The sequence below is a fragment of the Molothrus ater genome, chromosome 5, assembly GCF_012460135.2.
Source record: "Molothrus ater isolate BHLD 08-10-18 breed brown headed cowbird chromosome 5, BPBGC_Mater_1.1, whole genome shotgun sequence".
In the NCBI taxonomy this organism is placed as follows: Eukaryota; Metazoa; Chordata; class Aves; order Passeriformes; family Icteridae; genus Molothrus; species Molothrus ater.
In genome coordinates, this window is record NC_050482.2 from 29,605,402 (window position 1) to 29,618,783 (window position 13,382).

The following is a 13,382-nucleotide window of genomic DNA, read 5'->3' on the forward strand; positions in this document are numbered from 1 at the left end:
AGGGACAGGGAGCGAGGCACAGACAGACACAGAGAGCCGGGCACGCCGCGCGCCCCCGGAAGCCGCCGCCAGGGGGCGCCACGGCCTCCTCCTCCTCACCCTCCTGCAATCAACGGGGCCCGAGGACGTTACCAAGTTCCCCAGGGCCGGGGGGAAACACAACGAGCCCCCCTCCTCGCCGCCGGACATGGGTTGGGCCAGGGGGCGGGGCCCCCTTCGGCCGCCTATGGGAGGACCAGGTAGGCGAGCTCTTCCGCTGTGTACTCACCGCGCCGGTGACGTCAGTGGCACGGGGGGCTGGGCCCCGCCCCCTTAAAGGGGAAGCTCTACAGGCGGAGGGGAAGCGGCGGTACCGGCCGGTGGGCAGCGGGGCCCGGGGGATCGCGGGCGACTAGCGACGGTGAGGCGTGAGGGGCTGCGGGGTGCAGAGGGCGCTCGCAGCCGGGAATGGTGGGCGGGGGCCGGGGGCGGGCGCTTCCCGGCGAACCGCACGGGTAACCCTGTGTCCCAGCAGGACCGGAGGATGGGCGAGCCCGTGACGGATTCCACGCACGTCCGCTGCCTGAGCTACGGGCTCGTGCGGCGGCTGGCGGAGCTCATCGACCCGCAGGAAGGGTGGAAGAAACTTGCGGTGGATATAACCAACCCGTCCGGTGAAAGCAGATACAGCCAAGTGCACATAAGGTCCTACACCAAAGTCCCGTAACGTAAACTCGTGCATTACCCGTTCACCACAAGTACCTCGTTAATCCCGCTTGCCAGCCCATTACTATAACTTGCTGCACCTCGTGTGCTGGTGGGCACTTGCGTCTTACAGTCCTATTTCCTTAGGGAGCGCAAGGTAATTACTCCTAATTGTACTGCAGCTCGGTTTTAAGCAAGCCTCAGAAAATTGACTAAAGAAATTAGAATTAATTAGAACTCCAGACACAGGTATTTTTAGCAATACAGGACGGGCTGCATAACTTTCTGTACCCTAAAGACTAGTAGGCATTGATGTTATGGTGCCCAAGAGACAGCTGCACTGTAACTCCTAATTCACTGCTTCCAAGAAAATGCCCAACAAACGTGGGGAGCCCGAGGCCTAAAACTAACAAGTTTACTTGAGGAGTAATGCTTGCAATATTTTATGAGCACCTCATTGCTTGAAGGGCTTGTTGAATCTTTGTTGAAGCTGTTTCAAAGACTGAGATTTTTACATGCTGTATATATAATTTTGGGTTTCCAGTCTCTTCTAGTAATGGTAGTGTTAAATCTTTGTTTTTCTTTCAGTAATAATACTAAATCAGTCAGAATGCTGAAGCAATCTCATTTGCTTCTTAATGCCCATCTCAAAATATTCAAGGTGGAGTGTGAATGCTAAAGGGATGCAAAACAATTATTTTTGCCATTTGATCTGGGTCTGATTAGCTCTCTGTCTCTGGCTGACATTCTCTTCTCTGTTAGTCCAAGATGCCAATATATTATGGATCCTAGACAGCTGAAGCCATGTATATGTGTATTTCCTGTAGTTTTTCCCATATTTTGCATGCTTTTACCCTGATTTTAAATGTGTTTTGTTTTTTTTTGGCTGTGTCTTCAGAAAACTGGGGTTTTTGCAGTGCATTCAGATTTTTTTTTTTCAATGTGGATTATTTTTGTCATTTGCCTTTAATCTCTTTCCCTTTATGCTTCTTGAGGTAATTTTGTCTTTTTTTTAATACTGGTCTTAATATTTATCTTTTAAGGAAATTTGAGGCATTTGTACAAATGGGAAAGAGCCCCACGTGTGAATTGCTTTATGACTGGGGAACCACAAACTGTACAGTTGCTGATCTTGTGGATCTGCTGATCAGGAATCAGTTCCTAGCACCAGCAAGCCTTTTGCTTCCAGGTAACTGTTATTCTTGTACATTTTGTATTGTGTTCTCAGTTTTCTAAGATGCTAAAGAGCTTCATGCTAACTTGAAAATCAGAAAAGATTAGGTTAGAATTACCAAAAATGAATATATTTTCCACTTTCTGTTATTTGTAATAACAGTTAAAGTATGATTTTAAAGTTTCAATAAGAGTGCTGGAGTTGACACATAGTGGCACAATATAACCTGGTGATATTTATGTGCCTCCTAATTTTGAAAAATATTGGCATTAACATTACTTAGTTTTTCTCTGGTTCCTAATGTAGTTAACGCTTTTTCTAAATTCCCTTTTCAGAAGCTGTAAGGATGCCACAGGAAGTTACATTACCTCTTTCTTCACAGGAAACCTTGCCTATACATGAGAAACAACTACCTGTACAAGAAAAAAAGGTGGCATCTGTAAAGCCTGCTTTAGTTCAGAGTACTGAGAAGCAGCATTCAGATTCTTCCTACTCAAGTGAAGAAAACAGCAGCTCACAGTCCAGTAACACAGGTAGACATTTACTTTGGTAGAATTCAGTGCTGTGTTTTTGCTGATCTGTCCTTCACCCCATGTGAAATAAATCATAGCAGTTCATAAGAATGATGACTCTATTCCTGTCATGGTGCATTTGTGGGAAACAGCATCTTGCCAATAAATCACCTACTTTGAGTGAAAAACTTAACTGTTGATTAAATTGCAATTTCTTTTTTGCCACACATAATCCTGTTGTGCTTTTCCAATACTTATTTTATAGACTGTTCAGCATCTCATGCTTTGAAACTAGATTTTGTATGTCAGAAATTACTAAGAATGCTGCAGAAAAGATGACTGAAGAAGGCATTTTAGGAAAGTGTGTGGTTGGTCTGTTGTTTCCTAAAGGTTCACTTTTGGGTTGCTGCCAGGAACATGATGTAACCTTGGTGTATTTTTTGTATATAAGGCACTGTTGCTCTCTCTGTGATCTGCTACACATTTAATTTCTGCTACCTGTATTGCAAGTGTGAATCAAAAATTCAATCAGATGTGTGCTACAGTGTTAGTTGTGAAGAAAATGATGCATAGGTAATTGTATATGTTTATCTGTCTTCCTTTTGTGTTTCTGTTATCTTCATCACAGAGCTGGAGGTAGGGCTCCACTGTGTCAGGTTTTGTGCAGTAGCAAGTTTTTGTTTTAAGAGACCTGAAACAGAAAACCTTGTTCCTTAAGTGAAAACACAGTTTTATGCTAAATGTCAATGTCTTTCAGCTTTCCAGAATTTTTTATTTCATGACTTGGAAAGCATTACAAATAATTTTGATGTGCGACCAGAATCAGCTGGAGGTAATAAACTGGGAGAAGGTGGCTTTGGCATTGTGTTCAAAGGCTACATCAATGGCAAAAACGTGGCTGTCAAGAAGCTCATTGCTGTGAGTTGTCCTGGGGATTTTTCATTTTAATGACTGTGTACTTTATCAAATGAACTTGTTTATCTTGTTTATTGTGAAAAGCATTGAATGATAGATTTCCAAAAGTTGTCACTGTCCTACGCATTAGTTGGCTTAAGAAACTTATCCTTAGTCCCATCAGTGTTGCAAGTCAGCACAGTCACAAGAGCTAATTCTTGCCTTCTCTGTAGCTCTCCTTTGAGGGGCTAAGCGAGTTGTTGGGAAGAGCAGAGTGTTTCCCCAGTTGTTTTCCCCTCACCCTCAAGAAGTGCCAGAAGAGAAGGGGTCCTAAGGAGGTTTCCATTTCAGATTACAACGCTGAGATTCACAAGCTAAATTGTCACAGAATTTTAGTCTTCACAACCATTGTTTTGTTTTGTGTGAATATTGAATTTGTAATTAAGTAGTATTGGGGTGTAACTGCAATGAATGGAATAAGTTGTTGATTGCTGAAACTGGATCCATTTATCCAGTTATACAGTGTTCCAAGGAATTTAAAGTGACATTCCAATACTTATTTTTGAACTTAGTAGAAGGTGTATTGTGAAAATTTAACTAAGAAAGCATACAATTCTTTTTTTTGTTTTTCTTAATGAACAGCTGTGCATTTTATTATGAACCAATGATGTTAATGTCAAATACTTGTTTTTATAGATGGTCGATGTTAGTGTTCAGGACTTAAAACAGCAGTTTGAGCAAGAAATAAACATAATGGCAAAGTGAGTACATCATTATACAATTTTTGTCTAACATAACATAATTTACTGAAAATGTTAATTGAAAATGTTTCTTATACAGCACAATCACATTTTGTTTGTTTTAAAACATCACCACACAAACCTGGCTTTGTGCAGTAGAGGTGAAACAAGTCATTGGGAATCAAGTTCCCTCTGCCTTGTCTTTTCCTCAGATGTTGAGTCTTTCAGAGCTCATGTGAATGGATATTTTTTCTTTTTTGCCATAGGTGTCAGCATGAAAATTTAGTAGAATTACTTGGTTTCTCAAGTGATGGTGCTCAGCCATGTCTGGTGTATGAATACATGCCCAACGGTTCATTGCTTGACAGACTTGCTTGTCTGGTAAGTGAAATCTTTTCTAGCTTCTAATTGCCTTACTTTGCTGAAGTACAGGAATCTGTGGAATGTCTTTCAAATGGAACTGAACTGTGATGGCCAAATCATGTTTTACTACCTTCTTCTTGTGTTCTAATAACAAGATTCTTCCAATAAGATTTTAGAGAAACATTTTAGATAGATTAAAGTCAAATCAGGCTGTCAGTGCAATGTCATGTACTGATATCTGAAGCATCACAGAAGCTTGCACTGACTGTGCCTGTGTGAGGCAGTGCAGAGGGTGCTGCAGTCTTGTTCCCAGTTCTTATGTTGGTATGTTCTCTGCTGGTTCCTGAGATTCTGTGAAATCTGTGAAACTGACCTTGTTTATTGTCCTTGTGGTAGTGGTTATAATACAGCGCTCACAGTCTGCTTATCTCTTTCTGAAGTACGTAAGTAAATGTAAATTTCAATTTAAAAAACTATTATTTTGTATAAATGCTTGTGATTTAATCAAATGGTGTATGTTCTAGCCTTGGCCTTAAGTAAATAACAAGTTGCTTTGGTTTGGTGAGGCAACTCTGTTTATCAAGGACACACAGTCCAATAGTAAGCCAGACTTAAGGTAGTAGATTAGTGTCTGTGTTAATTTGTTGAAGGAGTTAAAAAAATCTGCTTAATACTAAGCAATTGCAGCTTCTGAGGTTGTAATCTGGTGAACATTTTACATTGGTGCTACTTCAACCACTCATATCCTCAGACCTAAGATCTTGGGCTTGCTTTTTTTTCTGCACTGATAATCTGGTTGTACTGGTTCAAGCATTTGTTAGTTGGAGAAAGATTTGGATTAGGGAACTGATCAGGCTGATAAAATAATACTTGGATGAAAAAATATTTAATTTTCATCTGGAGACATTTCCTTTGTAGGGCTGCACAAATACTTCTGCTCCAGTGGGGAAAAAAGTGGTGCTATGATGAGAATGAATAGCAGTGCTTGAGCAAAGAACTAGTCCTGTTAGCAATGCTGTGTCAATTTACATTTATTTGCTTGCATACACTGCTACAGGTGCAATTTTTTTTTAAATTGAATCAGTGCAGAAGAGAGACTGAGTCTTACCTAAGGACAGTGGAAGTTTATCTGTAGAAATGAGCAGTGCTTAACAAGGATGTATATGAAAATGGTCATCAGTCATCAGTGTAACTAGCTGTTATCATCAGCGGAGCTTTAAAGACGGGGTAATTGAAAGCTAAAGGAGAAATAAAGGTCTCTTCCTTTACAAGAGGACAAATTTATGTCATAAATCAAGGACTCTAAATCAGAATCTATAAATCAGAAAGAATCTTTTTCTAATAAGATCAGAGAGGTGAATAATATATTTACTTGAACATCTGTACTTGCTGATAATTTAATTTTGTGACTTCACTGGATATGTTTGATGCATGGACTCTTGCTTGTGTCATCTTTGTGTCTGGATGTTGAGCAGGCAAGGGAGGTGGTAGAATGGGGAGATACTGTAATCCACTTCCCTTGGCCACTGACAACATTTTTGATTACTGGTTTTTAAATGTAGATGTCCTTACTTCTGAGGTTTAATTAGTAGCATGAATAAAGCTTTACTCTCAAAAAATCCAAAAATCCTGGTAGATTGGCTTCTTGTTGTTAGTAAAAAACAGTGGATTGATTTGAATTATTTGCTTTGGGTTGAAGGCTCTGGTATCAGTGCCAGTACAAAGTGGGAGTTGCAGTAGATACAGATAGGTCTTTGCAGAGCAGCTGGCCTTGGAGAGTCAGAATCAAGCATTAACCAGGAACATTTTGTGCAACTGACAACTTAATCTAAGGCAAAATGCAGGAAAAAAAATGTAATGTGACAAAGGTATGTATTTCTGCCCAAGTCAATTAAGAAATGTATGCTGGTAGTGTTTTTAATCATCTACTTGAAAACAACAAAACATAGCAAGAAGTTGCTTTTGGGTTGTGGGGGTTTTGTATGTTTGTTTTGGTTTACGTGAGTGTATATATATATTTTCAGATTTTTACTTGCCTTTCTCTCTTCTTAATCAAGGATGAAACTCCACCAATTCCTTGGAATATGAGGTGTAAAATTGTTCAAGGTACAGCAAATGGCATCAACTTTTTGCATGAAAATAATCACATTCACAGAGATATTAAAAGGTAAAACCTGCAGACTATTGCTGGCTGCATTTTCACATTTTCATTTTTCTTTTTCATCTTTCCCCTGTTGAAGTAATTTTAGAGAGAACAAACTGCAAAAAGCATTACTTCAGTCAAGGGCACAATCTTCTGCAAGTGACATCCATCTCCACAATCTTGTCTGTGCCACAAGGACATGACTAGTACAGATTTCTAAAGATAATTATGGGGCTAGAAGCATAGGATTGCTTAGGGTGGAAAATACCTTTAAGATTATCAAGTCCAGCTGTTAACCCAGCACTGCCATGTCCACTGCCAAACCATGTCCCCAGGTGCCTGCATCTAGATGTCTTTTGAATATCCAGGGCTGGTGACTCCACCACTCTCCTGGGCAGCCTCTTTCACTGCTTCACTTGGTGAACAAATTTTTCCTTACAGCTAATTTAAACCTCCTGTGGCACAAATTGAGGCCATTTCCTCTTGTGCTATTGCTTGCTGCTTGGGAAAGGAGACTGACCCCACCTGGCTCCAGCCTCTTTTCAGACAGTTAATTGTATGGTGCAATAAGGTCTTCCCTCAGGCTCCTTTTCTGCCAGCTCCCTTAGCTGCTGGACAGCTTTCCAGCCATGAGGTTTTGCATTGTAATTGTAATTGTGTTATAATATGTAAATTGTAATTTGTACTTTAAATTGTATCTGTTACTTTCAAATAGTATTTGAGTGCCATGAGAACACACAAAGTTCTGTTCTTTAACTGCTTCTAGTGAAGCTACTGTTGAAGAAAATTAATTTTTAAATAAGGAATTTTTCAGATAAAAACACATCTTTTTTTTTTTCCTTTTTGTAGAACACTTCTTCAGAGTGTCTCCTTTGATTTACCCCTATTTTTATGAATACAGTAATATTACTTCAGTCAGGTTCATGAAGTTCAGGGTTCTTCAATGATAATGAATGGTCATTGTTTGTTATACCAGAGTTTTTGCCTATGGATATCAGAACTCAGAATAGGTAGGGGTTTTGTTGTAGAGTTTGGCTTTTTCTGGTATTTTTGTTGTTGTTTTGTTGCTGCTACAGTTTACTATGTTGGTATTCTTAAAAAAGAGGCCCAAATCTTTGAAGAGAAGCCCCAGATGCCTTACTCTTTCTGATGGTTAGGAAGGAACGACTGACTGTGTGTTACAGATGAATGTTTCAGTAGCTTTCTGGCTTCTGGCAACTCTGCTAAATACAGGCAAATTCAGTTTTGTGACCTTTCAGCTTGGGGGGAACAAGCATTTGCTTCAGCTGTCTCATGTATGTGCTTGCTGCTTTGACACTTTGTTTCTTCTTTCTTCCCTGCTTAAGCCTCTGGAGAAGTGTAATGACTGCAAGGGATGCACTTTTTTACCTTACGCTGCCTCTGCCCTTCTAACTGCTGTGAGTTGATCATATTGGAGAATTGGGTTTGGGGTTTTTTTTGTTTGAATAACATTTTGCAACTTGTGTGAGTAGTTCAATACATTTGATTGGTACTATTAATAGTGCTGCCACTCCCAGATAACATTTAGATGAAGAGACATCTAAGATTACTTCAGTCTTCATTTTGCTGTGATATGTAGACCATTCATAAACACACAGGCATTCGAACAGCTTCTCTAGGCTAGAGGGGACAAGATTTAATGGGATTCATACAGTTGTTCATAGTTTTTAGGATTGGTTATGCCCAGGAAATAGTTCCGTTCTCTTTTGAAGCTTGAAAGTTGCAGTAAAACGTGCATTTATTGTGCTTTTTGTGGTGTACATAAAAAAATGACCACTCTTTGGACTGGATTCAAGTTGATAAGAAGCTGAGATTTATGAAGTTGTGATCTTGTTCTCTTGGTGGATGATACCTTGACAAGTGTCTAGCCTTTTGTAGTGGTCATTATTTACAGCAGCTCTAACATCAAGTGATCCATTGTAACTTACAGCTGTGTTAATTTTGTTCAGGTTGGGTGAACAAGAAGGGGAAGTTAGCAGTATAACTTTACAGGAAGTATTATATGTTATATCAGGCATTGTGGATTTCTTACAGTTCCATTAAAGGGATCAGAAAATGAGGATTTCATAAGTATTAAATCAAGCTATTTTAAATGGTTTTAAGTGGTACAAGTTTAAAACCCAGTAGATTTCTGCTGTAATTCTTCTCACTGAGTATTTTATGAAAGCTTTGAGGACTTTGAGATGAGCCTCATTTGTCAGGGTTGCCTTTTTTTACGGAAAGGAAAAGCTAGAGGTCAAGTGAAAACATGGCACATAGAATATTCTAGCAGTAATAAGTTTTCTGGTTTTCTTTCAAGACAAGAATAAGAGTATTATTCATTTGGCACATGACTTTGTCATGGTTGACTTGGTATTAGATAATAGCTATAAAAAACCTGCTTTTGTTAGTTCTGAGCAGAGATTTAGACTGTAAGAATTAAACTGTGATCCAGGAGAAGTTGATCAGAGCTAATTATTCTCTATTGTCTCTCTTAAAGCCAAACCATAAATGTAACATAATTGGTCTGTTAAAAGAAAGTTTTGTATTTCTAAGGTTTTCTAGGGGTAGGGGGAGCATCTAATTTTTTTCTCCTTGTGTTTTGTTGTTTTGCCTTTTTTTTTTATGCATGCACACACAAGAAAAAACATAGATGGATCTTGCAGTCAGTTCTTCATTTATTTAGAAGAATGAATTTTGAAATTTAACAATTTCCAGCAAAACTAAATTTACATAACTTGTTTTATGAATAATGTGTAAATATCTTAGCTTTCAAGATAGTCAAAATAGCAGTTTACATTTGGTTACTAAAGAATTATTAGTCTGTCAGAAAACCTATTTACTGTACTGTTTGGAAAATTCTCTTTTCTTTTTTGTTTCTTCCCATACCTCTCCGCTCCACCAGTGCAAATATCTTATTAACTGATACATATGTGCCCAAAATTTCTGACTTTGGCCTTGCAAGAGCATCTGTAACATTCACACAGACAATCATGACTGAAAGAATTGTTGGAACAGCAGCCTATATGGCCCCTGAAGCTCTGCGAGGAGAGATAACACCTAAATCTGATATCTTCAGTTTTGGAGTAGTAAGTAGAATGTGGGGAGCAGTATATGACTTCTGTTGTAAATGATAAAAGCACACAAAATCAAGAGTATCTGAAATGAAATGATTACTCTGGTCTATAATTTTTCTTTTTCCCAATAGATATTTTCTTAAGATAGTGTTTCTAAACTTTGTGTTAAAATCATTTGAATATGTTGATTTGCTATGTGAAAGACCAGATTAAAATAATATTCCAGGTTCTAGCTAAATGTGGTTTGAAGTAGTGTGGAACATGGTTTTTCCTTGCATGGTGTTGCACAAAAGAGTAACTCAGGCTGAAAAAGAAAATTTAAGAAAATGTTCCAAAATTATTGTGTCTTACTATAGTCAACACCAAAAATACAATGTCCATGTTGAATTTGCCTTAGAGCTGAGTACAAAAAGACATGAGCTTAATATTTGGAAGAAAATTTAATTTGTTCTGGATAGATCCAAGACCCTACCCACTATTGACCACTTCCTTCCCAGCATTTCGTTTCATGGGAAGGTGGGCCCAACACTATGTCTGAATAGTGTGGAAATCCTTCAGTCTTGCTGTGAAGGAGCACCATGTAGGCTGAGAATAACTTGTGTTGAATTTGTAAGCCACACTGCTATTAACAGTTAATGAAAATAAAAATAGGAACAAAACCAATGAATTGTATAGGAAATCTTTGGACAAACACAAATCCTGAGGGTATTTGTTGACAGCCTGGAGGTTCATGCTCTTTTTTGCAAATTATATATATGCTAAGGGTTATTCTGTGCTTTATTTTATCTTCTGATTTTTTTTCCTCCTAGGTCTTACTAGAAATAATAACAGGTCTTCCTCCAGTGGATGAAAACCGGGAGCCACAGTTGCTGGTATATTCTTCATGTTTTCTCCTTCCCTCCCACTGCTCCAGGATCACTTTATATGCAATCATAATCAGTTAAGAGATTCTGAGACAATCAATTGTTGGTCAGCAATTTCAGACTGACCCATAGAGGAAGGCAGAGGATCTGCCTCTACTCATTGCCTCTTATTTACTCATTTATGCTTCCTCAAACAGTATGTGTGATTACAGATAACCCACTTCAAGTGTGTTGGAGCTGAGGGCTTTTGGATTAAACCAGTCAGATTTAAAATTTGATTTCTGACTAGAAGTTTCCAGCAGATACTGCAGTCACTGAGACTGGAGACAGAAGATTAGTTTACAGACTCACATTCATTTACAGGAAGAGGCTTTATAAAAGTGATTAAAAAAATTATACCAGCTGAAGCTTGGATATTTGTGGGTTATTAGGATACTTAGTTGATTGTGCCTCTTCTCTTACAAAAGAAACAATACTAGAAAACTGAGCCTTGAAGTGGGAGACAGTTAAATCTGTATGATATGGCTTAAAGAAATTTGCTTTATGATGTTGTAATTAAAATGATATAGAATAAAAATAATAAATTAATAAAAATCTATAGTTTATTTATAGTCTCACATTCTGTTCAGATACTTACAATGTTATCTGCTTGTTGGTTCAAATTCTCTTGTAGTTAAATATAAAAGATGAAATTGAGGATGAGGAAGCAACTATTGAGGATTATGTTGATGAAAAGATGAGTGACTGGGATGTACCTTCAATTCATAAAATGTATTCAATTGCTGATCGGTGTCTGAATGACAAAAAAAACAGAAGGCCAGACATTAAGATGGTATGTAGTCTTTCAAAAAAAAGGCTTATTTTGGGTGAGTGTGTGTGTGTTTCCCCTGCATATGGTCACACTATCAGTTAATTATATTTCTGTCTATTCTCTTCCAGGTCCAACAGCAGCTCCAAGAGATAAAAGCTTGATAATGTGTTTCTTCTGATACACCAGTGTTTCTGTAATGGAGACACCAGTATCAAACATTTAATCTGTATTTAGTGCAACATTATCAGTGATTCTGCTTTCCAGAACTTTCTGGTCACATGTAAGGTGAGCTGTTAGCCTGTCAGCAGCTCTTCCACATTTCCTTGGTCACTACTGGGCCTTTAACATGGGAAAACTCTTTCTTGTATTAACAAATTGCAGTGCTGGTACATCATCTTCTCCTGCAGCTTTTTAAATGCATTTCCATATTACAATCTATTTGAATCTTTTTATTTCCAAATATTTAGTATGTCTGCTGCAAAGGAATATGACTGTAACTGGGCAGAATATTTTTTCTGCAAATTGCTTTCTTGATCAGGTGTACTAGGCCTTTGTCTATTGAAGACAAAATCATTTAATAGCTATAGTGGTATTTAATGTTGTCTTTTTGAGAAATGACAATTTCCCAATTTAAACAAGCTTCTACTTAATATTTTAGCTTAAGAGTTCATATTAGAGTGAATGGTCTGGTACTGTTAGTGAATGTGATTATTATCAAAAAGTCTTCTTGGTGTTAGTTCTAGTCAAATAAAGGCTGCAAGACATTTTCTAGGTTGTTTTTTCATTTCAAGGATTCCAAAGCAAAATAGTTATCTTGCTGTGCAGATGCATTTACACTTGCAAATGCTTTCTTACAGTGAACTCTGTGATGACAAACCATTTAATTTTTATTCACAGGAAGACTCTTAGCTACTTTGACTATTTTAGGAGGATTGAATATTTTTAGTACTTTAGGAGAAGACTTCATATGGATTATAAATAGAGATGGTTCCTTTTCTTAAAGGGGTCAGAATGATGATGTGAAGACCAATTCTGCATTTTACTTAGTCAAATAATTAAGCTATTTTTAATATATATATATATATATGTATGTATATTAACTAAATACAAAAATACACTTCTGAAAGTATAAATGGAAAGCTTTTAAAAATAGAAACATTGACAGATCAAAGCAGACTAAAAATGGAATGAAAGTGACTAGTAAGATTCCAGATACTTTAGACTAAGTATGAGCATATTACCATTGTAAATGAAAGATGTTATTTTCATATAAACTAATTTTGCACCTCGTGAACTTTGTTAATAGCTTAGGAATAAGAACACAGTCTGGCCTACGGTTAAATTTGAAATTCTGTGATTATGTGTGACTTCATTCAGGAATATATATGTAGGAAGCATGTGATTTCAATGCAATGATATAATTTGATTTCTGGCTATTTATTCAGTTTGTATTGCCTTTTCAAGCTGCTAGCTTAATTTAGAATAAAGGATCTACCTAATGGCTTCTAGATTTTTTGAGTATAAATTGTAAAAAACTTAGAAACATAGAAACATATTTAACAAAGAAAAACCTGCTGCATTATTACTTCTTTCTACTGTTAAAACTTTGAGCCTTGAAAATAATCATCATTTGCTTGCATTTCTGTTAATAACATTATGGTAACCTCACTGCATGGAAAAAAAACTGTACAGCTCTGAACCTGTAGAAGAAAGCTGCTATAAAGCTAAATTAGAATAAAATCTGCTGAAGCCATTCTTCAGTTTTAAGCATCTCCAGCTGTTATGTGAAGGTTTATTAGATCACACCTGCTTTTTACTATTCCCTGGAGCTGGAATGCAGCTACAGAGTTGTCTAAAGTGTTTGCTGTAACAACTCCCTGCTCAGCTCTGTTCGCCTCTGGTAGGGTGGAACATTTTTGTTTGGGCACCGTGATATTCTTCAGTGTGAGGAGAATCTCAGCCACAAAGCATGGGAGTTCCTGCTCTGTCATACTTGACCATTACTATTTGCAGTGCTGCTCTCCGCAGTGAGATTTTGGCAGTAGTTTCCCTTCCTCACTGAAAATGAAGCATGTTAGCTACTATTTCATACAATTTAGAAAAAAGTTTTGAACTTCTTTA

At 37.8% G+C, this 13,382-nt stretch overlaps 1 protein-coding gene across 2 annotated transcripts; it reads left to right on the plus strand.

The window, feature by feature from the left end:
* Window positions 1-13,016, plus strand: IRAK4 (interleukin 1 receptor associated kinase 4). Of its 2 annotated transcripts, XM_036401022.2 has the most exons (12): window positions 1-239; window positions 515-684; window positions 1,728-1,873; window positions 2,194-2,391; window positions 3,128-3,288; window positions 3,961-4,025; window positions 4,271-4,385; window positions 6,425-6,534; window positions 9,416-9,599; window positions 10,397-10,459; window positions 11,124-11,282; window positions 11,390-13,016. In XM_036401022.2, exons 2-12 carry the CDS (start codon window positions 524-526, stop codon window positions 11,420-11,422), a joined length of 1,395 nt encoding a protein of 464 aa, XP_036256915.2. In that variant the 5' UTR covers window positions 1-239; window positions 515-523; the 3' UTR covers window positions 11,423-13,016. The 2 variants fall into 2 exon arrangements, with proteins under 2 accessions (XP_036256915.2, XP_036256916.1); XM_036401023.1 differs by lacking the exons at window positions 1-239; window positions 11,390-13,016 and adding an exon at window positions 302-400 and having other exon boundaries at window positions 11,124-11,382.
* The last annotated feature ends 366 nt before the right edge of the window (window positions 13,017-13,382 follow it).